This window comes from Anas acuta, chromosome 14 (genome assembly GCF_963932015.1).
Source record: "Anas acuta chromosome 14, bAnaAcu1.1, whole genome shotgun sequence".
Lineage (NCBI taxonomy): Eukaryota > Metazoa > Chordata > Aves > Anseriformes > Anatidae > Anas > Anas acuta.
Window position 1 is genome coordinate 15,009,882 of NC_088992.1, and position 26,643 is coordinate 15,036,524.

General features: G+C 37.5%; 1 protein-coding gene and 1 long non-coding RNA gene across 3 annotated transcripts in view; one reads left to right on the forward strand and one right to left on the reverse strand.

The window, feature by feature from the left end:
• C14H5orf58 (chromosome 14 C5orf58 homolog) overlaps positions 1-26,643 on the reverse strand; it is a 70,797-nt gene that overhangs the window by 38,619 nt on the left and 5,535 nt on the right. Inside the window, exons 3-6 of one of the 2 annotated variants that reach the window (XM_068697938.1) lie at positions 26,560-26,631; positions 24,951-25,198; positions 22,159-22,304; positions 5,104-5,257 (exon numbers count right to left, since the gene is read on the reverse strand). In XM_068697938.1, coding sequence (XP_068554039.1) covers positions 5,104-5,135 — 32 coding nt within the window. In that variant the 5' untranslated portion in view covers positions 5,136-5,257; positions 22,159-22,304; positions 24,951-25,198; positions 26,560-26,631. Of the gene's footprint in view, positions 1-5,103; positions 7,123-22,158; positions 22,305-24,950; positions 25,199-26,559; positions 26,632-26,643 lie in introns of those variants that run through there. The other variant, XR_011101310.1, reaches the window with a different exon arrangement.
• On the forward strand, positions 1,388-5,828 carry LOC137864121 (uncharacterized). The gene is made up of 2 exons (XR_011101323.1): positions 1,388-1,427; positions 3,012-5,828. It is a non-coding gene; the product is annotated as an uncharacterized lncRNA (long non-coding RNA).

The following is a 26,643-nucleotide window of genomic DNA, read 5'->3' on the forward strand; positions in this document are numbered from 1 at the left end:
TTCTTTTGTTAAATCAGCCCAAGGAGAGATGTACATGTCTCCATTTGTCTCTGTAATCAATTCAGTACAAGTTATAAATACACCAGGTATATGTAAATTCATTTTACTCTGCTCTATTTGGGAACAGGTCGCTTTGCTATATCTAGTTTTGTTTGCATATCCTCCTGTCCATGTCCACAGGTGAATACAGTAGCAGAGAATAGTATGGGCTGGAAAACCATGGTGGGATGTCACCGAAACAGAACAGTGCTAACAGGTACCCTGCAGTTCCTGCAGCACTTGGAGTGAGGACATATTTCAGTTTCTCATTTTAGACATCCTGGCAACAGATTTCCTGATATATGGGAAATTCTTCAGGACTTGGTAATTGTGCCTGGTAACTAAGTTGGTATCTCTCCAGTGAATACTGCATTCTCCAGCCTGAAACAGGAGATTTCTAGGGAGAACTGGACTAGTCCAGCTTGGACGGGTGTTAACATGAATTTGTGTGCAGTCTCTACATTCATTATCCTTCCCGTTACATCGTTCAGCTTTTCTCCATCCTGCAGGTTCACCCAAAGGGTGTAAGTTTATTGTCAACAGTATTTACTAAATTAAAGACAGTGACAGCTGCAGCTGTTAGAATACTAGTAAATATTTTTTATTTTTTTTCTTCTTTCTATATGAATGAGTTAAGATCTGTATGGTTGCAAACAAAATATACCAGATGAATACAAATGATAGAACACCAATTCTCTTTGTTTTTCGGTTCTTACAGTCTCTAGCACAGGACAATAGTTGAGTGATTAGAAAGCAATCCCTTAACAATTTTAAAACTAATTTTGTGGCATTTCCCACTGAAACCAAACTATTCCACGTGGATTTTTACCAAATAAATTCCTTCATATGAAGTCACAAAAATTCTACTATTCTGTTCCCAGTTTGTAACCTAAAAAAAAAAGCTTTAATATGCCTGTGGAAAAGGGTCAGTGAATTAGATCTTACACTAACAAAAACATTGCAAAGCCCTAATGCAATTATATCACTATGCCTGCTGTAGCTTCAATTTGCTTGTCTAAAGCAGGTAAATCTATTTTCTCTGGTACTAGTGAATATTAGTGTACCTCTAAGTAGTAAAACTTAAAAATATTGGATTATTCTGCCCACATAAAGAATTTTGATGCACAATTTGACATGCTTTATGAGTTTGATAGTTGGAAAATCAATCACCAAGTGCCTTAAGCAAGAAGTTAAAAATCATGGCATTTATCTTTCTCCGTAGTAATGTTGTATTTTTCAATATTCAAAGTTCTGACCTCAGTATTTTGCTGATTCTCACAATGTTTCTATACTATTGCCATAGCTCCTCGGGTAATTTGAGTTTTAAATTTTTATTTCTGTTTTTCAAATATCTGCAAAGACCATGAAATTCAGAATGGAGCTGAAAAGTATGTGATAAATAAGTAAACACTAAGTCCAGCTCACCTCCAAGCACTGCATCTTTAAATAACATTTTCTGAAGTAATAACTTGTTTTTCTCACCTAAATAGATATGAATTGTTGACACTGAAGAAAAAGAAATGTCAAATAAGAAGCTACTGCTTTTTACAGCTGCTTTTTTTTTTAGTGCAAACTATTAACTTTTGGTTTTCCATCTACATTTTCTGGATACAACCCTGGAAAAACACACACTCATATATTGGTGACTATAAAAAAGGGGATACAAGGTTCTTCTAAAACTTTACAATCTTTCAGAAAAAAAACTTTTATCCGGAGAGGACGTGAATTATTTTATAACATAGCACTTCAACACAGTGGCATGTATTTCCAATTGTATCTACCTATTGCCACGTCTATTTAATATTACTACCTGTCTATATGGGAGCAATAGCGTTGCAGTACTTTACACTTTTAGTGTAAATGTTTCAATTCCAGTGATTTTGCAAGATATTAAACAACTGGTAGAGCAAAAAAAAAAAAAACAACAGCAAACTACAGGGAAAGAAGACAGAATGGAAACAATGGAAATGATGATGATCAGACCAAAGGCCTGAATTTGCTGCCATTTACACTCACAGAAGTAGTCTCACTGTTTCTGGATATTTCCCTAAATACGGATGGTGGCAAGCACATCAGAGACTGTATACGGATGGATTAAGAACAATGAGTCAGCCTCTCTGCTTTAATAAAAGGGGAAAAAAAAAAAAGAAACAAACTTGTAAAAACACCCCAGTGATTTTTAGTAAATCAGACAAGGTTATACAAATAAAATGCAATAGCCATGTGATCTCAGTAAAGCCAATTATATCTAAATAACCACAGTGCAGAGGTGTGAACTGTTCTTTGCTAGTTACTCATTAACTAATCTTCATTAATCATATAAAATGTTGTGGTGTTTTTTTTTCACGATTCTGGATTCTGTAACCATAATCTCCCAATCACTGTTTTGCTCAGGTGGCCTCATTCCACCTGCTATCCTTTCCTTCCTTGCTAAGGTATTTTGCAATAGCAGCCAATGAGTAGGAGTTACAAAAAGGGGCTCCAGGTGTACAGCACAGATGAAATCTCTTCCAGGGAAATAGGGATTATTATTATTATTATTTTTTAATCTTACATTTTATAATCAGTGAAAACAAATGAAAAAGCAATAAAGTATCTTTCATTTGTTTCATGGGCTGACAAACAAAACTGAGCAAATGCAAAAGCCAAACACTACATAAAGCTTTTCCCCCACTTTTAAGATCTAGATAAAAGTCCTGTAGAACATACCCAGGAATACAGGGAAAACATGTTAAAAGAATGCAGCAATCAAAACTCAGTTAATCCTGTGACTGAAATACCCTTGTATGTGTAGCAGCTAACACTCCATCTCTGTGGTATGTTTTATGCCTCTTGGATGCATAATGCTATTCAAACCTCATTATACCTATGTTTCTTTGCAGAAACATATAAAAGCAAAAATTAAATGCAAAGAATAATTGTAAGAGCATCTGTCAGATCTTCTTTCCTCAGCCGTATGTTCCTCCACCCAGATAAATTAAGAGGATTCAGCCCCAGGAAAACAGAGATCTCAAGAGCATTGCTGAAGACAATCAGCATCAGGAACTTCACGTATCTGAACTACTTCCTTGCAGCTCCTTGGAAAAGTCATTCAAGTCACCATGACAGCTGAAGAAACACTCTCAACATGTTTCATCTTGAGACGAAACCATCTCAAAAATCATGTAGTCTAAACTTTGTCCTGCTACACAGATGAAAGACCTATGTAGGATAACTTATTAAGATTTTCACCAGTTTCTTTCGGAGGAGAACTTGAATCATTGACACAAACAACTTGCATCAGTCACTAATTACCTGTCATTAACACTTTTAATCCAGTCATATTCAAGTATAGTTCAGGTGGTGGTTTACATTATAGTTTGAGGCACATAGTTATGACAACTATAACGGACAGCTAAACAACATCTTAGTATAAAAAAATTAAGGTGATTTTTCCCCCCAAACATCCACCCTCTTTTTTGTCCAAAGCAGGAATGCCAGCCTCAAATGCTGCTTAAACTATCCTGTCTTTTTCCTCCATGGCCACAGCTTTTTATTTGCTGCTCTTATCCTTGCAGACAGATAGGCAGACATAAAATGATGCCAATCTCATAGGGAGGAGGTCTGGCAATCTGCTTTCCAAAGCCCAAAACAAACAGTCCTCTGAGGACTAGCCAGCAGGGCACTGTAAGCGGAAAGCTAGGTTGTCCCTTCCATGTGTCCCAGTATATCAAGGTTCAAGCTTCATTGACTCCAGTATAGAGACCTTAATCAAGATTTTTCATGCCTCAGAGAACAGTACAGCTGCTAAACTTTCTTTAATAAGCGTTTTATACCTGGGGAAGCTGAATAGGAATTAGCTGAAAAGAGATGAGTTATTTCTGCCTTTGTTAAGCAGCAATTTATTATAACACAAGTACTAACATTGTTTTGCTCTAACATGAAAGAGATGCTGCTGTACATGATTTAGCTAAGTCATTGATTCTGTTTCAGTTGCTGCCTGCATTTTTTCTTGCAGTATGAGTTTGCTTAAAATTCAAGCCAAACACACTGTGTTATGTCTGAGGAGAGACTTCCCTATTTTTTTATTTCCCATCAAGTAAAGCAGATACAGTCATCTTCCCAGGACGTACTGACAATACTGTCTTTATAAAGCTCACCTTGAGGTTTCATAACAATTTAATTTTAAATGAAATTAATCTCCTCTTACCTTAATGAGCCAGTGTTGGCAATGTCAATGGAATATTCTTTTAAAGAAGACACAGGGACACAGGTATAAGGTAGGTCATCAAAAGTGGCCACACTGTAGAATTTCAGTGAAATAATACTGCAGATACTTTGCCTGAATATGTTTTGCATTGCAGACCAGTTTTTACCTCCTTAACTTACCACTGGAATCTAGAATATAGAGGGAAACTACTGTTTCTTCTGGGGATTAGTTTTGTGGGGAGGTTCTAACTATAAAAGGAGCCCTTTCTTGATGAGAGATGGTAATATCATAGATAATCAGGGATTTGTTAAAGATTATGAAGAAACAGGATGACAGCCAAGCCAGACAGAAACATTGTTCAGTTTGGAGTATGGTAAACTCCTGAGAACCTGAGAGGTAGAGACGCATCTAACAATACTTATTAGAAACTTGACTGTCTGACAATAGCAAGACACAAGCTAATAATTTATAAATTCCTTATCCTTCCTGATTTCAGTCAATTCTTAGCTAGAATTCTGGGGAATTCAAGTATAAACACAAGCCTTATAGCTTCTTAGATACAGTACTGTGTATTTGAGTGATCTGAAGCACAGCTGCTTCAAACTGGAAACTGTAGAGCACTGTGGCAGCCTTTGAAGAATTTAATGGGATCCTAGTTCCTGTCCTGCCTATCTCTGCATGCATTGCATGGCAAATGATCTGTTATTCCTCCCACTAGCAAGGACAATGAGTAGTCCCCACTGATGTAAAACAGAAAAAGTATTCTTTATCTGAACAAGACACCCACTCCATTATCTATAAGCCATGTGATAAAGTTAAGCAGAGGAGGCATACCAATGTGTTAAATCACAGATAGCTATATACAAACGTATTACCTGATGGCTGATGGAGGAGGACTGCCAAGCATGTTAACTTGATGTGGCTTGATGCTCTCAGCTTTTGTCCTTGGAGATTAGGACTCTGTAGAAGGTGTTCTCCATGAGAGCAGCAGAGCAATATGCCTTCTTTACATTCCCCTTCCTCCCTTTCCTATACAAAGACAGAACAGGGATCAAGCTAATTAGATGATTTCAAGCTGACACCCAGAGAAAGGGGAAAACAAAAACAAAAACAACAACACAAACACATAAACAAATAGAAAAAGAAAAAACAATGTACAACAAAAAAAGTGTTTTGTAGCTTGGGACTGTGGAACTATGAAGATGAGTTAGAATATGTTGAGTAGATATGATCGCCTGAATTTACAGCTTGCATGCAAGAACAACATGATAAGCCATTCAGAAGAACCTCAAAATTGAGACCTAGAATACAATCTTCATTCCTCTATGGTGAAATTCTTGCATACTGTAGCCTCTCTATTTTCTTAGTAACTTGCTCAAAGCTTCTATTCATACCACAAAATCTCATGTTATGAAACCTGCATATGATGAATGCATATAAATCTTTCTCTTGCAAACTTCTCATTAACACAATTCCCACCATTAGTAGAATCTGTTATTGGTCAATACTGGGTTGAAAAGCTAATTCACTTACAGTCTTTGTACTGCATTTAATAATTATTTAGAGTCTAGAAATGAGAATAAAAATGTTTTATTCTTTATTCAACATGCAATCACCTTCATTTATGTTCCTGGAAAATGAGTAAGAGACTGAGAAAGACTATTTCTGTTGCCAGGCTTTCATAATGTACCAACTTAATATGCTGACCTGTGCAGAAATGTATTACAGAACAGTATTTTTGATTTCAGTGCTGCATTTACTGTAAATTTACATTCTTCCAGGAAAATTCTGACAGATATATATATAACATCACAGACTTGACTTCAACAGGGTCACTTAGATACTATTGGTTCCACTAATGTTTTTTTTGAAAGAAGACCTAGCAGTTGAATTTGATGCCAGGGCTGAAGAGGCAGAAACAGAAAGGACCTATGCAAGACACTGGAAAAGCAGGAGAAAGATTTTCTTCCCTTAAACTGTAGAAGTTATCACCCTGCTTCTGAGCTCACAACAGAAACAGTGCCCAAGATGTTCCTTCCATACCAGGGTTCCTATTTCCATTAATCACATATGTGCTAAGTGGCAATAGCCCTTTGTCTCTTCTGCAAAGCTTAATCAAGTGTTGCCAGAATTATTCAATTCTGCCCAACCAACAGCATCCTAATTATCCTGTATTTTATGACATGCCACAAATATTCAATTAAAACTAGCCCAAGTAGTTTGTTATTCTTGCTGATGATCACATAGATTTCACTGCTAGTCACAGCCTAAAAGGCATAGTTGTTAGGGCCCTAACAAAGTTACCAGGAAAAAAAATGTCATTTTCAGACATTACAAATTAACGTAGACTTTATTAGCAAAATATTCGTTTATTGGCTGTTTTATCCTGTTTCCTTATGAACAAACTCTTCTCTCAAAAAGTTTGTCAAATTGTCAAAAATGCCAACATACGCACAGTTTAAGAAGTAGATTTACATCTTACATCCAAGGTACTATTAACATGTGAAATCACCATGTTTCTAACAGGGCAGAATAGACAGTAACTTAAAAGCATGAGGTTTGGTAGACTGGAGCTACTGCTTAAATGAGAAAGCATCTCATGTCACCATCCTATCCACTCCTATCTTACGGATAATTGTGTTTAGATTTAGAGAAAATCTGTTTGCCAACTTTCAAATAACCACTGAATAATTTAATCAGCAGTCAGTAATAAGATACAGATTCCAGAATAAGACACTGACAGTGAAAAAGGAAGTCAAGCACACTATTGAAAATTCATTGCCATTTTCCTGACTTGACTGCTGCACTGTCTTTTGTACCCTTTCCTTTATAAAGTCTTAGACCTCAAAGCTCAAAACGTCACTTATTTGCTTTTTTTTTTTTCTTTTTTCCCCTGTAATGGCTATATTGTTGAATCAGAAACTTTTTTGCTAAGATCTCATTTATCTTCACATGCTGAAAATTGGAAACATAGCCAAAAAAAAAAAAAAAAAAAAAAAAAGGAAGAAATTTAATGAGCAATGAACTCTCTTACTTTACTACAGAATTTTTGAAATGCTGTCCTTCCACTTGTTCACAAATCCTCATGAATACACATGCACAATGACACACATAAGTTCAGTCTATGTTTGCATGTTTGCAAATCAGTTCAATACTACATGATCTTTATCAGTGTTATTACGAAATGTCTTTACAGACTAGTCTGTGACACTTCAGAAGCTGCTGAAATGGATTTCTGGTTGCCAAGAGGCTTATCTTTTATCTTTTACCTCTGAATAACAGAACAGACTGTCTATTGTTGGCATTTTTCACAGTTTGATTTTTTTTAAGTACCAAATTTTATAGCAAAGATATAAATTCAATTCGTCTGCCTTTTTCACCCCTCTAAAATCACTCTCTCCCTGGTGTTCATCTTGAAGCTTAAAATTGAAATAATGTACATCTCAGGGGGAAACACAAACTGTATCATAAAATATATATACAAAAGATCTGAGCATACTCATGTAATACTCTTTTCAGACAGAGAAAATGAAATGAAAACCTTTAACTCTTCCTTGCCTACCTGCGCTAATAAACGCTGTACATGCATCAGTATCAGTATACCACGTGCCTGTGCATCAGGTACACCACTCAGATGAACAAATACTTCTCTAAGTAGAGAACTGATTTCAGAAAAGAAAAAAAAAATCCAGCTCTTACACTTTGTAAGTTAGGGGGGGTTGTTACTAAGTGAAGGGGGGACAGAAGTAGGGCCTAGCAGGATTCTCCAGGTAGAGTTTGCTACTGCACCTTGACTGGGCCCACACTGAGTGAGCAGCCAGGTGTTGGTGTGAGCACCACCACTGTGGGCTTCTGTGTCCCACATGCTATAGGGCTTCAGAAAAGTTTCATTACATGTAGTGATCTCTAATGAGCAAGCATAGACATTTAACATTTCCAATGCCATAAAACTTCAACCCTCTCTTACAAATTGCTTTCAACTTCACTCAGTATTTTCCTGTATTTTCATCATCCTACAGCAAATGATTCATGCTCCACTTGAAAAAGAAATACTGAGAGTCAAGTGGAAGATAACCTCATTTCCTGGGGTGGTATCTATGATTTCCTGTTCTGAATAACAAGTTTTCTTCATTTCCAAGAAATTGACAGATATAAAGGGCAATGTTCAACTGAGCCAAATCAAAATAACAAATACTGGACCATTTACTCAGTCCATTGATCTTCAGAGGTGTGGGGTAGTTTGAAGGTTGTTCTGCCTGTCATGCTGCAAATTTCTTCTGTCTAAAATAGATGTTGTTCATTACAAGGAGGAAGAAGAAATGGAAGAGAACAGCAAGAAAAGTGAATATTATCAAGGCTGACAAAAAAGCTAAAAGGATTTTCTCCCACTACCTTGTTCAAGATCTAAGCATTTTAGTGATAATTCTATCCCTATCTATTTATTTTTTTTATCTATTGAAATCAAGTCTAGAGACTTTGTTCCTCAAGTGAAATACTTAAGTGAATACCATTTCATCCTTCTAAAGATACTTTGAACAGAAAAGCACACATTTTTCATGTAATAAACCTCTTTGCAACCGCTTTTGAGTTGAGAATAACTAGTTTATTTCCAGAGCATTGATACGATTTTGTAGGTAACTGTTTTAAAATAACTTTTCTCAGTTAACACTTCAAAATGCATCTTAGTCAATAGATCGCTACATTAATCTGATCTTCTTAGTTCTCCTTATACAAATATTGATCAATATTTAATGATTTCATTTGCTCTACGTAAAAGTGCCCATATTCTTGAGTTTCATATCAAGTTTCACTGTTGCTGTCATTAAGATTCCTCACAGCCTTCTGTTAGCACCTATAGCAGAGTATCAATTTTTTCCTTTAGCCATGCAGTACAGCAGTGTTGTTTATTTTTAACTTTGTTGCCAGAAAAACATCTAAAAGCTGTGATACTCCCTCACTGAAGCAATGTAGAGCTGAAACCCTGACAAGAAACTAGTCAGTTTTCTAACTACGACCCAAGAAACACGACAAAGAGGAGTAAGGTTGTGACAGTCAGAAAATAGTTCCATATATTTTAAGGTGTTTTTGTTTGTTTGTTTCTGGAACAAATATTTTTCATTGTGCTCAATTGCTGACAAGAAAACAAAATGCTAAGAGGAAAATATGTTGTCTCCTAAGTTTTTACCAGACAGATTTAGTAGAAAAAACACGTGTAGAAAATTTAGTAGAAAATCCCCATATGCAAAAATACCCTGCTAGTGCCCAAGCATATTGACACCAGACATTAAACAGGTCTGTACAGCAAAATAGCCTTGGCATTCATGTGTGACTGTGGAGTGACTCCTGTCCACCCGGACTCTTGTGGTTCTTTGTCTCCTTTTGAGACCACTGCTAACCTTTATGCCAAATGAGTAAGTATGAAGTAAGTATGTTGAGTAAGTATGTAGCTTATTCAGCAATCTTATTCTGAGAGAATGGAGGTGTATTTGTCTTATTTGACTAAAAAGTCTAACAGCTATCATGATCTCTAACAAATGATAACAAATTTCTGGAGACAGGAAATATGCAGAACACAAGATGCAACTTGAAATCTTGTCTTGCTTCCACTGACATGAAAGAGTTCCCACTGGCTCTAACAAGAGTAGAGTAGGCTCCTAAAAGCCCTCTTTTAAATCATGAATTTTCAGCCTACATTTCACAAGTTGAGAAAAAAATCATTCCACCTGCTTCCTTTCTGCTCCCTTCAGCTCCTAGAGAAAAGGGTGCCCAAGTACAGACGCATGCTGATGATGGGTGCCAGCTGGGATTTGTCATACCAGCTGATGGTTTAATCATACAGTAAGGAAAAAACAATAATATAGCTCTTCCTGTCCCTAAAATATGACAGGTCTCGTATCAAGTTAAGAAGGATAGGAAGGGGTAGATTGGTTCATAACAAGCTGCAAAGAAATTTAGAAAAAAAATATTGAAAGTCCCTAATTAATTTGCCATGATCTTGGTTGTCAGGAAACGGGGACAAAACTATTGATGTAGGCAGCACCAGATGGTTTTTACTCCCCAAACTTTAGTGCATGCTTACAGAATCATGAGTGTAAGTGATCACAGAATGTATGGATCTTAACTATAATTAAGCTACGGCAGCAAATACAAGGAAGTTTACATTCCTTATGTGCTTTTTCATTAAAGGTTTGTACATTTCCTAGTACAAAGGACTACAGTAAGAGTTTTTTCCTTTCTGCTCTCCACTATCATTTGTTAGTAACATCAGCCTCATAATTATCCCTTATTGTTTTTGACCTTGTTCATTATCTCTTCTCTGCTCTTTTTAGAAATGTTATTTTAAAATGACTAATCTCATTGAAAGCCTTGATCTTGCCCTGTGTTCTCCTATCCTGAATCTATCCTGCAGTGTAACAGTTTAATCTCTAATGAGGATTGCACTTGTGTTAGTTTGCTTTACTCTCTGCCACTCTGACTAGCTGTAAGCACAGTGAACTCTGTGAACCTCACATGGAGCAACCACGAACCTGTCAGGATTAATGGGCTTACAGGTTGCTGATTTTACTCCCTGTTCTCTCAACGGCAGGAGGAGAGTCCTGCAGCCTGACCTCCACAGCCGTGCTGCCTGCCAGGGAGTGGGAGGGTCGGAGGAGGTATGGCTAAGGGAGCCAGGCACGCTCCTGTGTTTTCAGTAAACACTGCCTGGAAAATGGGCCTGCATTATAGCACAGATTAGAGACCAAGATAGATAGCAGGTGTGTTGGAAAAGCCCTCTGAGGGGAACTGCAGGGTTTGCGTGGGGAAGAACATGCCAGAGAATCAGGCTGCAGTTGACACAGAGTGATGTAAAGCAATATTGGTCATGGTGTGCTAGCTGAGGGGTGTAGTAAGGATAGAGAATTAAATTAGTGACCTCCTCTGCCACCATCACAGCTGTGGAACTGCCCAGTCACTGCACAAACCCTCCTTATCAATTTGTTGCACAGTTGATAACGCATCTAAGCCTCATTCACTACAGTTTTAGCTCCCTCCCTAAAAATTATTTTTGAAGGCATATACGTTATCATAACTGCAGCTCATTAACACAGGCACTACTAGGGGTGTATTTCAAAGCAGTCTCCATCCATTGGCATTCCATGGTACTGTGGCTACATGGCTATGGGTGTTGGAACGAGCTAGTTAAAGACAGCTGGAGAAGCCTGCACAAATGGCAGCATGTAATACTTCCTACCTACATGTGGAAACAGCCTGACCCAAGCCAATTTGACTCCAAGGAGCAATGTGAAATACAGTTCCAGGAGGGTCAGTGAAAAGCCAGGGCAGGTCTAAGGCTGCCCTGAAGAGATGACCCAGCCTAAATGGAGACATGGGGGAAAGTGACACTGCAGGTGCAGGACATGTCCTGTACAGCATGTCCTCTTGCTGGAGGATGGTCTCAGATTGCCTGGATCAATTTTTGCCTTAAACCTAGATTTTCCTTCTGCCTTCAGTCATTTAGGTCACATACTTTCTTAGTTCATCATTTGCAAAATGGAGATTATATTTTCTTACCTCACAGGAAGGTTGAGAAGATAAAATCAATTAATGTTTCTGAGAAATGCAACTATAGTGGTGCAGAGGGCCTTCTAAATAGCTAGACAGATTAAAAGATGTATGAATCTGGAGTATATTCCAGCAAATACCAATTCATACTTTTTACTGTGGTTATTATAGAACTTCATAAAAGTTATAGCCTCTCAAACCTGAAATAACTAGTGCTGCAATTTATATATTTCCTCTTTTCTTTCATTACCTGATGTTTCTGGTTCATGTACCAGCAAATATCAAGATATCTAAAATGAAGTACCTGCTTAATTCAGCCACAGACTCAGTGTTTTTGTTGTCCTTCTTGTGAAGGTTATTGTAAGTGTTTCAGAGAATAATGGGATATAGTTTTTCCTTTTTTTTTTTTTTTTTTTCTGGATAAAATTGCCCAGCACTCATATTTTTCCTGCACTGTAAAATTTTTGAGTGAATTGGTTGTTGTATCTTGCAAGACTTGAAAAACAAATTGTTTTTAAACTCATTTTCTTTGTATTTCATATGACACTTCAGACACAAGGCACTCTTGAGTCTGTGTATGTTGTCCCATCATAGTCGCTTCCTCCAGGCATAAGGCTTTTGAAAGCAATTGAGTCACTCTGAGTTTAAATTCCTGTACAGTAATAACCCCAAACATGGTCTGATCTCAGTACAGGAGTGGCAAAGACAGGTCAACTTTCTTTTGCTTCATTTTGGCATTCCCATAACAAGAATTTTCTTTCGTATCCTTAGATAGAATATACTGGTTAGTCAAGGCATCCAAAATGAAATTCAGGTAAGAAATCGCTTAGATGGACACTGATAACTGGTTTACACTTTGCAATAGCCACAACATTTGCTATAGCCCCTGACTTTCATACTTTTAAGAGTTGAGGAACTACCTACTGTGGTTTAAGTGATAGTATTATACTAAGAATTGCCATCTTTTAATATTGTATGCAGAAAGTATCTTACGTAAGGTTGGTGCTTGGAAGACAGCTGCTAGGTTAAAAAATGAAACGAGAGAGAGACAGAGAGGAAGAGAGAAGGAAAGAGAGATAGAGAAAGAAAGGAAGAAAGGGTTTATGTTTTGCCTATAAGTAATGAGTGAGATTTTCTGTGAGTGATTTCCAACCATAGCATAGTTCTCTTTTTATAGAACTAGACATTGCATAAAGAACTGACTTTTTTTTTTTTTTTTCTCTAGGAGATTATGGCTATACGTCTCTGGGGCTTTATTATCTATCTTTAAGTCTATTTTATAATTACAGATTAAGGCTGTATTTGCACTAAGGAAATAAATATTTACAGGTATAATCTATTATGTTTAAGAGTCAGGTATCTCATCAGTTCACAGATCATGGTTAACATTCATTAAACATTCATTCTGTTTTGTGCAGGAAAGAAATGTGAATGTGAAGATTCTTTTGCTTTGAAAACAAAGCTTTGGAAAGCATACAAATGTTAAGCAAATACCATTACTCCATACCATGAAGCAAAACAATTTCCAATGTATTTAGGCACAACTGGACATACAGAGTCACAAAGGATGATGATACTCTTTCTGAATCCATTAAGACTTGACACTTCACTGCAAAGAAAGGTCTGTCTATAGCGTGATTTGAAAGGAAATAGCTTTGAGCTTGCTCTAGTCCTTCCAAGGAGATTCAACACAATAAGACTCAGACTCTCACTACTTCTTAAGATAGTAGCTAAAGCAACTGTTCAGAAGGTTGGATCAGTGGAAGATGCAGCCTCCAGTGAACTAATGGCGCAGGTCCTCAGCTACTCTAAACAAATGGGCTCCAGTGCTTTATCTGCAAATATGATCCTTCTTTCCCTGGTTAAGACATTGTAAGTCTGTGAGAGAGATAGCTATAACAACCCATTTCCCACAGCATTTGATTTCTTCATATTGCTTTTTTTCCCAGAAAGCTTTTTAGCATTTCTTACATCAAACGGTAGATTGAATCTCTGAGATGTCTCATTTTCCTTAATGTCTGTAGTTAACTGAAATATTAAACATACAAAGTGCAAGTCTGCTATTACTTAGAGCCTAAATTAACATAATCATCATAGTTAAGACAACTGCTTTTTTCAGTCTATTCTCATTTCTTGCTGAAAGCAGATTCATTATCTTCAGGGTAGCTTGTACCTATCACTGAATGAATTATTGAAATTGCTACAATTAAAGTTCATCAAGACAAACACATCATCACTTACCTTAATATTACTATTTGCCCACTGATTGCCTAGGTGACCAGTTTTGTGGCATATTATTAGGACCAAGTGTTAATTAAAACAACTTATATTCTTAAATGCAGTCATCAAGAGAAAAGGTGAAATAGAAAAGGTTGTACTGGGAACATTAAAAGAAAATTACAAAAATGTTTAACACAGATTGAAAATGACGATGACCAAAGTCGCGAAGTCAAAGAACAAATCTCACTAGGTTTCCAACTTGGAATTTACTTACACTATAAAAAAGTAACAAAAAGAACACACAAAGGTGTTTTAAAACTAGCCATGTGGATACCAACAAGAGACTTGCAGCACAGGCTTCCTCCCTGACTGTATTCAAGCCCACCTTGACATCCTCCATTGCCCTGGATCTTGACTAAGTCCCTTTCTAGGCACTTTTTCACCCATCAAGCTAAACAAAACTAATTCAAAGTATGAATTTCTGATGGCTTGCCCTCCACAGCATAGTAACTATGAAGACACATTGCATGTAATTAGAGGAGCTGCAACACAATGCCTCACACCTACAGCCACTGCTTCCTCTCAAGTAATCAGCTACCTGGAATGCCCTTGCAGCTGTCCATACACAATCTGACAGCTTTTATCCTTCAGAAGAAATTAAATCCAGTTAAATCCTTCCTTTTGGTTGTTAACTCATATCGCAGTGTTCAATCATAAAAGTAGTGATATTTTATTTAAATATCATGCCTTAGTTATTGTAGCAGCAATATAAATTTTATTGAATGTTTTATTGTTACATAGCATTCCTTGCAATAAAGGCATCTTAGTCACTTCTAACTCTCCTGGAAAGAATTTCTTTCTTTTAAAATCAGTCTGGCAATAAGCATACCTCACTATGCCTTTTTCCTTAATATAAGAAAGTTCTTTTTATGTTCCACTAAGTATTTTCTTATTTGTAAAAAGCCTGAAGAACTTCTGAGAGGCTAAGGCAATGCATTGTAGTGTAAAGACAACAACAAAAAAAAAAACAACACAAAAGTGTTTCATTGCAGATGTTAAATGCCTTTATGATCCAAAGCTGTACAGCAGAAACACTAATGGCTCTCTGGCATCACGCCTCAGCTCTCCCTTCAATGAAGTCCATAAGAAGTGACTGAGAAGCCCATAAGAAAGCGATTAATTTCCTAAGACCCTCTTACACTTGTCTTTCCCAGTAAAAAAGCAGTACGTAGGAACATACCAACAGAATGAGGATGGATTCACTGCATTCCTTACTTTCTATAAACTACATATTCTTTCCCCTACAGCATTACTACGAAGAACTCATGGGCATACAAATATTTGTGCAGAACAGAGTATTTCCACAGCAAATGGTGCTATCTACAGAAATTGTATCTTTTTCTGCTACAAATGATCAGTCTGTCTGGCAGCCACTTTATTGGTCCTTAGAATTATGGCTGAGGGACAGTCCATTTCTGGAACCTGAAGAATTTGATAAGTAATATAAAGGTCAGCAACTGTCCTGATGTTCTCTGAGGCAATTGCACTGTCTTGACTGCTGGATTAGCCAAAACCCTTGCATCTTTTCTGGAACATGAGAAACATATATCTTCAACAAAAATCACTACAGATGCAATGCTGGACTTGACAGGCATTATCATAAATTACATTAATTCTATATTGCATTTATATAGAGTCCCATACCCAAGCAGTGAATTGTTTGATTAATCTTTTTCTACTGTAAACGACCAAAACACCAGCTTTCCTAATTACACTACTTACATCAACAGGGTCTACTCAGCAACAGCTGTTCAAACATTTGTTAAATCACTTCACAGCAAACAACAATATGGTGTTGCATGCCTGTTCCTCATCTCAATTTAACCATTGCAATATTTAACATACACTAAAAACATATGCTGCCTGCACAAGTATTTTCCAAAAAGATATTTTTTTTTAACAACATCCTGCAAGTCTCAGACGATACTGGAAAGTTCCATTGGCAAGTAGAATCTAAAAACCTGAGATAAATGAATAGATTCATTCATCCTGAAACCTAATTCATAAGAGTGTGCACGCAGGAGTCTAAACAGCCTGACTTTATACTTTGGTGCCCAAAGTTTGGCCTGATTCTGGTTCTATTCATTTATTTCATATGTATTCACCATCTATGAAAAATACTAGGATCCTCTTGAGATAGACACTTAGCAAGCAGGTGATGAAAAGAGTCCCCAGCTCTAACAGAGACATGAAGTGACTTGCAGAAAAACATTAGCTAAAAAGTCAAGAAGCAGAGAGAAAATTTTCTGACTTTCCTGCTAATGCTCAAGCCTGTGAACCCTTCTATCTTCCCAAATGTGTTCTGATCTCCTAGAACGTTTTAGTGCTGTACCCCTGAAGTTTAGACAAGCAAATTTGAATTTATGTCTTAATTACTGAGCTCTGAATAAGGAAAGCTTTCTTTCCCTGCATTTCTTCATTTCTTATAGGAAACTTAGTAAGAACTTTATTAATTAAAGCAACTTTCTGATGTCCCTTTCTGTTTTCCTGCTCAAAACATCTAAGCCATAACACACCTTCCAGAATCAGCAGCAAACCCTTCTCAAAGCTGAGACCACAAACACACGGGTCCTTCCAGACACATTGCTTTTTAGACGTGTTGCTCCTTGAGTCATTAGCCCTCAGCAAAATGTCAGGCATCACAGTTGTTTTACACAGAGGGGAAAACTGAAGAATGCAGTAGCCTGTTTTTCTCGCAAAGCTGTCTTCTGCCTCAGTGAGAAAGATTTAATGCAGCCTTGCTACCAACATAAGGAAAAAGTGCAGAGGCCTTCATCTAGCAGGTGTGTTTCAACTACCCACTCAGTGTCTTTGGAGAGTCCATCCCTCCTCATTTCCCTCTTTAGATAAATTTTATCTTCTCCTTATTCCCTTACTATCATCAAATTACAGAAGTTTCCAAATCTTCTCACCTTTCTGTTCTCCTCTCTGAGAAAAGCACACTGCACTGCACTGTATTCACAAATTTTAACACTGCAATAAATATCCTATACAAGACTGTATTTACTACCTACATTGATTGTATTTGTCATCATCAGAGGCACTCTTTGCAGGTGCTATGGCATACAAACTACATAAGCAGCACTGTCAATTAAGCAATAATAGAACAATAAGTAGCACCTCTAAAACAAGAAACATAATTCCCATAATTCACACAAGACCCCTCCTCTCCAAAAATCCAAAATTTGCATGGAGTTGGTAGTCAGTAGGGAAGGAGTCTAAGGTCTTCAGACAACAGATTCTGTTGAATTAATGCACCAGTCCAAAAGTAAAAATTACATGTGAGAGGGGTATTTTCAGCACCTTAATCATGATTTTGAATTACAGTGAAGAAAAAGAGATTCAAGTGCTACCCAAAGAATGGACAATAGCAAACAATGTTAGTATGAAAGTTACTTTCTCAGTGTTTAATGGCCCTTTAATCTTGCTGATCAGTAACTCTTGCTCTCAAAATCTGCAAAATAATTAGATGACAACATAAACCAAGCAACCAGAACAGACTTTACTCATGGAAGATGAGGTAGCTCAGGAACCCAGCCCAGAGTGGGTTCTATTTAGCTGCTGTAGCTTTAAATAGAATCAGTAAACTAACAAAACGACTAAAATCAAAAGGAACTCAAGTCTATGTTTTATATCATGATTTACTCACTGCATGCTTTCTCCCTGGCTGCCTCACCACACCCATAGAGTTTTTTTAATGCCTTTCTCGTAAAAAAGAAGACTTCTGTAAAACCTCTGAGGTTGAATCACATTTAAAGACAGAGGCACAGGTATAAAGGAAAGCATTAGCCCTGCTAAGCCAAGGGTCATTCTCACAGATTTTTACTGGTGTGATATTGGAAAATTACTACCAGAACTCACAAACTGAAACAGTTCCTCAATGGGCCTCATGAATGTGGCATTTTCAGGAGAAAAGCAGTATACCAGAGCTATCCATCCTAAAATACTAGAGAGCCTTGGCTCTCCTAGAGAGCCATGTGACAAAAGAGCTCCTTTCATTGTTTGTACTTAGTCTAAATATAAAACCCTGTGCTGGTTTTTCCCCTAACAATGTTCTATTCTTGAGCTGGAGTATTCAGCACATCGTTCAGCATTCTGGATATTATCACAACTTGTATGAAAAAAAAAAAAGAAAAAGTTAATGCTTTTGCAGAAGTTTTCTGGTGAAAGCACAGCATACCTAAAGCACAGGTGCCTGAAAATAAGTAGCAGAACCATTGGATAGGAAATCAGAGAACATACACAAGACCCTGGAAACAGGGGGTTAACAGCTCCTGAAATGCAGTCATTTCCTGAGAGATGGACAGGACAAGGAAGTACGGTTACTGGGTTAGAGTCTTTCAGGAAGTAGATCTGCTAAGCTAGGTGCTGTGTCCAAAACAAAACAAAATAAAATCCCTTAGAGAAACAAAGGAAGCTAGTGAAACATCCAAGTGTCATCAGAGGGAACCTTTCCCAGCAGTCTTGTGGGAGTACTTTGCTCAAAGTCTAAATGTGTTAGATATTTCTGTGCTCTAAAACGGGAGATATTCATGTAATAGTAAGGGAATATTTTATATTGTGTTGAAAGAGGGCTGCAACAGTCAAATAACAGCTTCTTAGCTTTGCTGAGCTAATGCTCTGCAGTAACTGTTCAACACCTGTAAGTCTAGTCTAACAGTCGTAAGGACTAAAAGAAAAAAGCATTTTTTGTTTGTTTGCTTTTGTTTTTCCTGTGTAGTGGTTAGAGCAAGAAATGTTAATAAGAGAGCCCCTTCTCCTATGGAGAGTATTCTGAAAATATCTGCTAGTGAGAATGGATCAAAGAAAAGACTGATCTTTTAACTGGCATGTTTTCACACTAACAGTAAATGTATGAATTTACCCTGTTCAGAACTCTGAGTATCTTAAATCTAAAAGCATATTTCAAATTCTGTCCACAAGAATTTAGACTATTTCAATAGGGTATAAATATCTTTTTAGTTTCTCACTTAAAACACAACAATCAGATTTTAAATGCATTGTTTTCACAAAGTGCTATGGGTTTTAAATAGTTGATGCATCTAAAATCCCAATTAGCTACAAGTTAGTTACCCCTAGGTCCTCATACAAAGAATCCATCTATAGCACAGAGTTGGCTTGATTCGGGTGTATAGAAGAACAAGGCTTATTTGACTACAAGGATAAAGGAATTGTCTTTTTATTATTTATATATTTCATTATTTTGTACCTCCAGTTTTAAGATTCTATATGGATGATAATTAACCCATTGTTAAGTTTAAATAATTTTGTTAATTCACTGCTTTTGTAACTGCAAATATTTAAGGAAGTAGAGAAGGGTAGATGTGCAGTAGGAAAAGAGAGTGCTTATCAGGCTTACCTGTCTAGGTGGGGAGATATAAAGAAGCCTTTAGACATACAAGTTCAATTTATCTCTTTTTTCTATTTTATCTATTTTTCTCTTTTTTATTTTTGTGTTTATGCTACTTCCCCCAATAGAAAGTACCGCAGAGTTTTTCAAGTATTAAAATTCATTTTAAAAGTCTGTTTCTTGGACCAGAGTCCAAAAGGAGTATATTATAGGGACTTCTGACACAGTTGTGACAAACAGCACTGAAGGGGAAAAATGTAACTGTAAAATGGGTATTTTTAAGCATTGAGGCTGTCATGCCTCCCTGTAATTCACTGTGTCCAACTACTTTTGAAATGTCCTGAAATTATAAACTACAGAATATGATATTTATCTAACAAAAACTAACCAAACAAAAAAACCCAACCATACACAAAACTGTAGACATGACCCCTTTTAAGACTGCAGTGCCATCTGTAACCACTTAGTTTATTATAGAGCTATTTATTCAGTTTACTATGTGTATTTTGAGTGTATACATAACATAAGAACTAGATCTGATGGGTGATACAAGTTTGTTTCTATTTCTGAGGACTACGGGAATGTGTTACTGGAAGTTCTCTTTGAACTGTCAGAAAAGTTTTCCTGATGGAATTATGGAAGCTCTAAACAGAAAAACATACATTTCAGCAAAGACCAAGTCTGTATCACCTTTTATATTTCAAGATCTCTATCTGTTCAGAAACTTGATTTCTCAACTTCTCGTTTGCATGACTTTGACAACCTTCATTCAAACCACATGCAAATACTAAATGTGTTACAGTTAGGGGTAACATGAGATGCTTTGTTATTCATTTAATCAAATTAATCTGTTAATTCCAGAAGACAGAAATTTTGAACCTAATATTGATATTTGCATTCGTGGGAATTGGGAGTAACTTAAGCATGTGGTTGCTTCAGCTTTATGGAGGGCTACCAGAGTGTTTAGTATTTTGCATATTGAATGTAGACTCCTTTAGGATCTCTAAGAAGACTGCTTACTTTCTATTCTTCTCTTGGCTCCTTATGGCCACTCTTAGAGTCAGTATACTGAGCTATCTGGGCCACCACTCTAAGTCACTGTAGCTATTATACATTGTACACATATTTCATGTATAAAGACCCTGCAAGGTATTTACACAATGTAGTAGCAGGTAGCATTCTTCCTTCTCTACAATAAGATTGAGGTCATACAAGTATTGCTAGGTAGCTACATTAGTTGAAAATAGGAGGTTTTCAGTGTTGCACAGCACTATTTATGTTGGCTTAGAAGTATCTTCTAGCTATTTATTTGATAAACTCACAAAAGCATGAAGTAGTTCTAGCCAAGATATTTCTGTAAAAAGCACTCTCAGGTCAGCTGGGTACTGTGTGCAGGAGCTGCACCGCTGTAACAAAGCTCAAAGCTCAGAGCAGTGCTGGTTGCAACATATCCACAACCTGAGAAGATGAGCTACACCCCTGAATGTGCCACTGCATTTCCATAAACATTCATTGTGTTCTTTCAATTAGCAATATATTTTAAAGTTGAAAGCCATGAACATGTAGCTTAGAACATTAAATTTAGGAAACAGGGAAAGTATATTCATCTCCTGTGGCTCCTTTTTTTCCCCCTATGTTCTTCTTTAATAAGGCCTCAGCATTTCATGGCCACTGAAGAATTCAAAGAATGCCATTAACCAAGATACCACCCTGCTAATTAAAACTAAATACTTGTTCTGAAAGAATTCCATAGCAAATTTCAAGTCTTACACACAGAAACTCCTTTTAAAGCCACAATATTAAAGCTTTCTCTTTTCCAGCCTTTCTTTTGCTTTTGCATTCTATGTTGAATAATTACCCCACCAAAATCTTAAGGCTGGCTTCTCATTTATTATTATTCTTTCATAATTTATAAGTCCCAGTTTTCATGATTTCAGTTCTCAAGGATTTGTTCTCTTCTTTCTTGTCTGCTTTTGGTCTGTGGCTTTACCTGTCTTCACTACAGGGGACAGAAAAAGAAAAGGAAAGAAAGAAATAAAGGGTGTAGGGGAGAGAATAAATTGCTCAACTTTACTTTTGCTTGGAGCAAGGAAAGACAGAAGTGTCTGAAAAAAATTAGAAAAAACAGTGAAAAAAAAAAAAATCAAACATAGCCCCCAAACACTTCACCTTCTTGAAGTTTACATATTTTCTATTTCTGTAGTTTTCTATTTCTCTATTTCTATAATTTGCCATTTTTCTGGACAAACAGAGGGAAACTGCCACTCAGATTTGTTTCCCATGAGCTGTCATATATCAAGACTCTGAATTCTGCTTAAAGCCCCAGGAGTGGCAGGAAGTTTTAAAAGTCTTTTGGCTATTTAAAATGCTGCTGCATTTTCCCTGAGAAAAAAATCATGGTTATCGCATCTATACTGTGAATATTTCTGGAATCCTATCTCTTGGCTTCAGAAATGTAAACCTTGCCTCATTGTTAACTCTGGCAGGAAAAATTTCTGTCATAAAGCCCCATTTCCCTAAACACAGAGAAATCAAATAGCTCAGAAGTCCACTGTGCTCATAAGCTGCTGCTTTTCTCATAGTCTACTGTCTCTTCCATCTACAGCTACAAATGTAGCTGTAAAGCAGTAAGCTTCAAAGCAACCCCCTAAGATCATGTGCTTTTCTTGTATTGAGTTTTGCTTTGAACACGCTTTTGAACAGCACTGCCTTATTATCTACATAATAGTTCTTCAAAATATTATTTCATGACTCTTACCTTTACACCTAAAGGAAGTAAGCTTGCCCGGCAGATCATCTGGAACTGGGTTTGTAATTGGAAAAGCTTGCCTCACAGCAGCTGTGACCATGCATAGCCTGCTGTCTGTGCGCGGTGTTATGGCAGCTAGGCTACACGCCTGGTCCCTGAAAACAAAGAAACTGGGTTTAAAGGCAGGAGTGATTTGACATACGTAGAACATTTCCATCTCACTTCCAATATGCATGCGCAGTCCATTTACCCCCACCCAAATCAAATGAAATGTCAAAGTCCATTGATCTCTAAAACACAAATGTCTCCTGTAGTATTGTTTGGATACATGTATCACTGCCTTTTGGAGCAATACACAAATCTTAGGCCTAACTTAATATAAGGGAGAACTGTAAGGAAAATACAAATTGATGCTTAAGGATACCCTGAGCATGTTTAGCGTTAAGACTTCAGAGAAGGAAAAAACTTGGGAATTAACTAAACCTGCAGCTCAGCAACTGCACCTCATTTAAAAACCAATCTGAAATGAAACAGAGCAGGCTTCCAGATTTTGGACATCATGTCCTAATTTGCAATGAAAAGATTTACAAAGGTTGATTGTTTTCTTATTTTCCTTTTTTTTTTTTTTTAGTCAGGGGATCATCCTTGCAGAGCCTCAGAAACTGCCCCTGGCAACAAATAACTAAGCTGAAATACCACAGTTGTGTTAGATATTATATCTCTGCTTGGTTTAAGACACAGAGGAACACATGAGTACTTGCTGCTTGTTGTCACAGTAGAAGATGGTTTGTTGTACTGTCCTTATACAAGCACTGACATGATATTTCCCATCTAAAAAAAAACATAGAATCATAGAATATCCTGAGTTGGAAGGGACCCTTAAGGATCATCAAGTCCAACTCTTGACACCGCACAGGTCTACCCAAAAGTTCAGACTATTCAAACCCTTTACGTTGTGATAGGATAGCATTTCAAGAAATGTCAGTTGTTTCTCATATCTAACTGAGATATGGCTAAGTGTAATGTACTAAACTTTTTCTAGTAGGTATAGTAAGATCTAATCACATAGCTGAGATAATGACTCTTAATGGGATGCTAGCAATTAATGTTGAAACAGACAAACTACACAAGAGACAAAAATGCAGTTTAAGATTTTTTACCGTATTATAAAATACAGGACTCTATCATTTTCCGATCTTTCCCTTGCCATTACTGACTGTGCAGTTTTGGGACAAGCTACAGCTTCCACAGTGCTGTAGGTGTCGTCGTGGTAAAATATGAGTAATTGCTCCTTTTTTTCAGGGCAGCAAACATTCCTTACTAATATCTACAATATTTCAGAAACCTTAGGTGCAGTCAGATTTCCAACACCAAGTTTTCAAAACGTCTGGCTTGTGCAGAGCGAGAGCGGTGAGATTCCTGTGTAATAAGTGTTCAATTATTTCTGGTTTCTCAGTGTTGAGAGCTGTCTCTGCAGCCTGTAAATCTAGTGTCACAAGATTTTCAATCTAAATTCAAACCTGGAGCTCTAAAAAGCTATAGATAGGCAGCTTTAAGAAGAGCCCAGCAGCAATAGCCACACCTGCAAAGCACAACTCAAGTCCACTTAAACACCCTTAAAGCCCAGGTTTTGCTTGCACTTGCACTGTGAAAGTGAACAAGCAACAATTCAATTGTTCCATTAATTCCAGAAGCACAATGTAAAGTTGAAACAGGACGAGTCCATAGCCTAAAGCACATGATGCAGGTGCAATACTGACTGGGCTTGGCTGAGGCTGAATTTCACCTCTCCAGCCTGGTTCCCTAAACCTGGGAGGACAGGAACTGCCAGGGCCCGGTTTTGGGATGGGGAGGACAGCACCTGAAGGAAGCCTCCCTCCACCTGGGAGGAAACACCTGCAGCGAAGGCGCAGCCGCAGAAGCAGGAAGACACAGCTCAGGGACATTCAGAACAATCTGCCCAGTGTTGTGCCACTCGTCACTCAGCCAGGGGCACAAATCCCATTTTCTTTTCCTTTCCCCAACTCGCGCTGTTCCCCCTCCAGCCAGATCCGCCCCGTTACACAACCACACCGTGACACCCTGTACACAAGCTGTGCTCTCCAAGGTGCAGGCTGCATGGGCACCATGAGGGGCTCACGCCAGGCCCTGGTGAAGGGGCAGGGCTGGTTCTGTACCTCACCACGCGGAGCTGGCTTCTCTTCTGGACCGAAATGAGTGTTTGTGGGGCACAACGGGGTTCTGGGGCAGGAGGGGGCATGGATGTGGTGCCTCCTGAAGTGCCGCTTGCATGGGGGCCTCCTGAGGGGACTGGGCACAGGGAACTGGCATAAGTGGACAGGCATGAGGGGAATGGTGTGAGGGGGTGTTGAGAGGCATTAATGCCCCCCCCAGGAGGCAATGGAGCTGTACCCAGAGCGGGCCCTGGCCTGGCCTCAGTTACCTCAGTGAGCCTTCAGCTCTGAGGGCAGGGGACTGTGCCAGGGTCACTACTGACAGACCTTGGTCTAACTTTTCCTGGAAACTACAGTGACAAAGATATTATAACCATCACAGAATTCCATAATCCATTCTAGATCTTCTTTCAAGCTAGATTTATTTTATTTTATTATTTTGTTTTATTTTGTTTTATTTTATTTTATTTTATTTTATTTTATTTTATTTTATTTTATTTTATTTTATTTTATTTTATTTTATTTTATTATTTATTGTGTGTGTGTGTGTGTGTGTGTGTTCTTTCCCCTTCTACATCTCACTTTGTGGGTCTTTTTTTTTTTTTTCTCTTCCCAGAGTTCTCCCACCTTGCAGCTTATGGCCATATATAAAGTCTTCCTGCAGGCTTCTCTTCCCTATTTTAAATATATATATTTTTTCCTTTCTTTCTTCCGTTGAATAAATTAACTTTCATTTTCTCTTTCTAGGTCGCATTTTGAGGATTCAGCACTTCCTGTCACTGCTCTCTGCAGAGTAGGGGCTAAAGATTGTCATAGTGTTGAAGGTGAGGTCTTAACTCTCTGCTTTCATCCCCCTTACGATGGTACAGGATACCCTGTCAAAATCAAACAAAACTGCAGTTAGCTTGTTTTAGCTCAAAAATGATCTTTTTCATGGCAAATTCAGGCTGGCTGTTATTGTTCTTAGTTGATAGCATGGTCAAGGGATTTTACCTGGAATTTAGCTTAGCTAATATGAAAGATTTCTCCTTCCCTTCCCTCTTCAAAAAATATATATTCAAAAAAAAAAAAAAAAAAAAAGGAAAAATTGTGTACTTTTGAGCCTTTGCAGTGCTTCAGCCATTTTCTGTTGTAGCCTAGAATTAACTGCATCAGGTTTTATTAATTTAATGATTCATCTTAGTAAAACCTTGCTTGCTTTTTATTCAGTTTAGCTTGAGTTTTTCCTTTTCTGCAACCCAGATTTTATTAATGTCTTATGATTTAATTATTATTGGTTCACAATTATGGTATTTTCTACCTAAATAGTGACTGATCCAAAATCCCCTGAGGACTATAGGAAGTCTTACGTTTGAAATCAGCAGCTCTTGGGTCAAGCCGACATCAAGTATTTGGGCCTTTCTAGTCTTGTATGACTATACTGTTGTTGTGGACCTGTTCTTACCTGTATGGCCCTGGGCCTTTGCAGTGTTGTGCATGTCTGTTTATCTGCAGACTCGCTGATAACTTGCCATTTGCTGAATCTTTGATCTTGTCAGCTGATTCACCATCCTAAGGAAGCCACTTAACACCAAACTACAGACCCCTGAAAAACATACAGCCTGTATGTGTCCTTGACTTATATAGTAGGTAAACAGAGCTTCACAGTATAATTTATACTGAAAAATAAAAAGTGTTTTGCCCTAAATTAATCCTTCCAGACCCATGATTTCAGAAGTTGATTAAGAGGTCAATATATTAAATAATTTCATGATGTGGCTTGACAATGCAGGTAAGCTTAGATAATAGTGAATTGCTGCCAGAAGTGATGCTGACCCTTATCTCCCATCCCACCACAGGATGCATACTCCTGGTGTGTTCTTGTTTAAATGGCATTCCAGAACCATAGGTTTGACTCTGTGCCTTATTGTAAATGGCGGTGGTGTAAATGGGAGTTCTGAAAATTAGCTGTGACAAAACAAATTAGAGGAGAGCAATCAATACTTCGGAAACTTGGATATATATCAGGCTAGTTTGGATTTGCCTTGAAGAAGTCAGCACTGCAGATACACAGTAAATCTAATACAAAAGCATGCATGCTGAACAGGATCAGAAAAAATCAATCCTACAAACAAAAGCCTAATTTAAAAGAAAAAAACATATTTTTTTCACATAAAATTTAACATTATACTAAGCAACTGACATCATGACTTCATTTTAAGTAAAGCCATTGCTTTAAACAATAAGTTCAGCAAACCTGTTTGTAAACCCAATTTGTGACCTGTTTCTTCTCTTCAGTACTGGTTTTGGGTAGAGGTCCCTTGTGGTACTATTGGAAAAA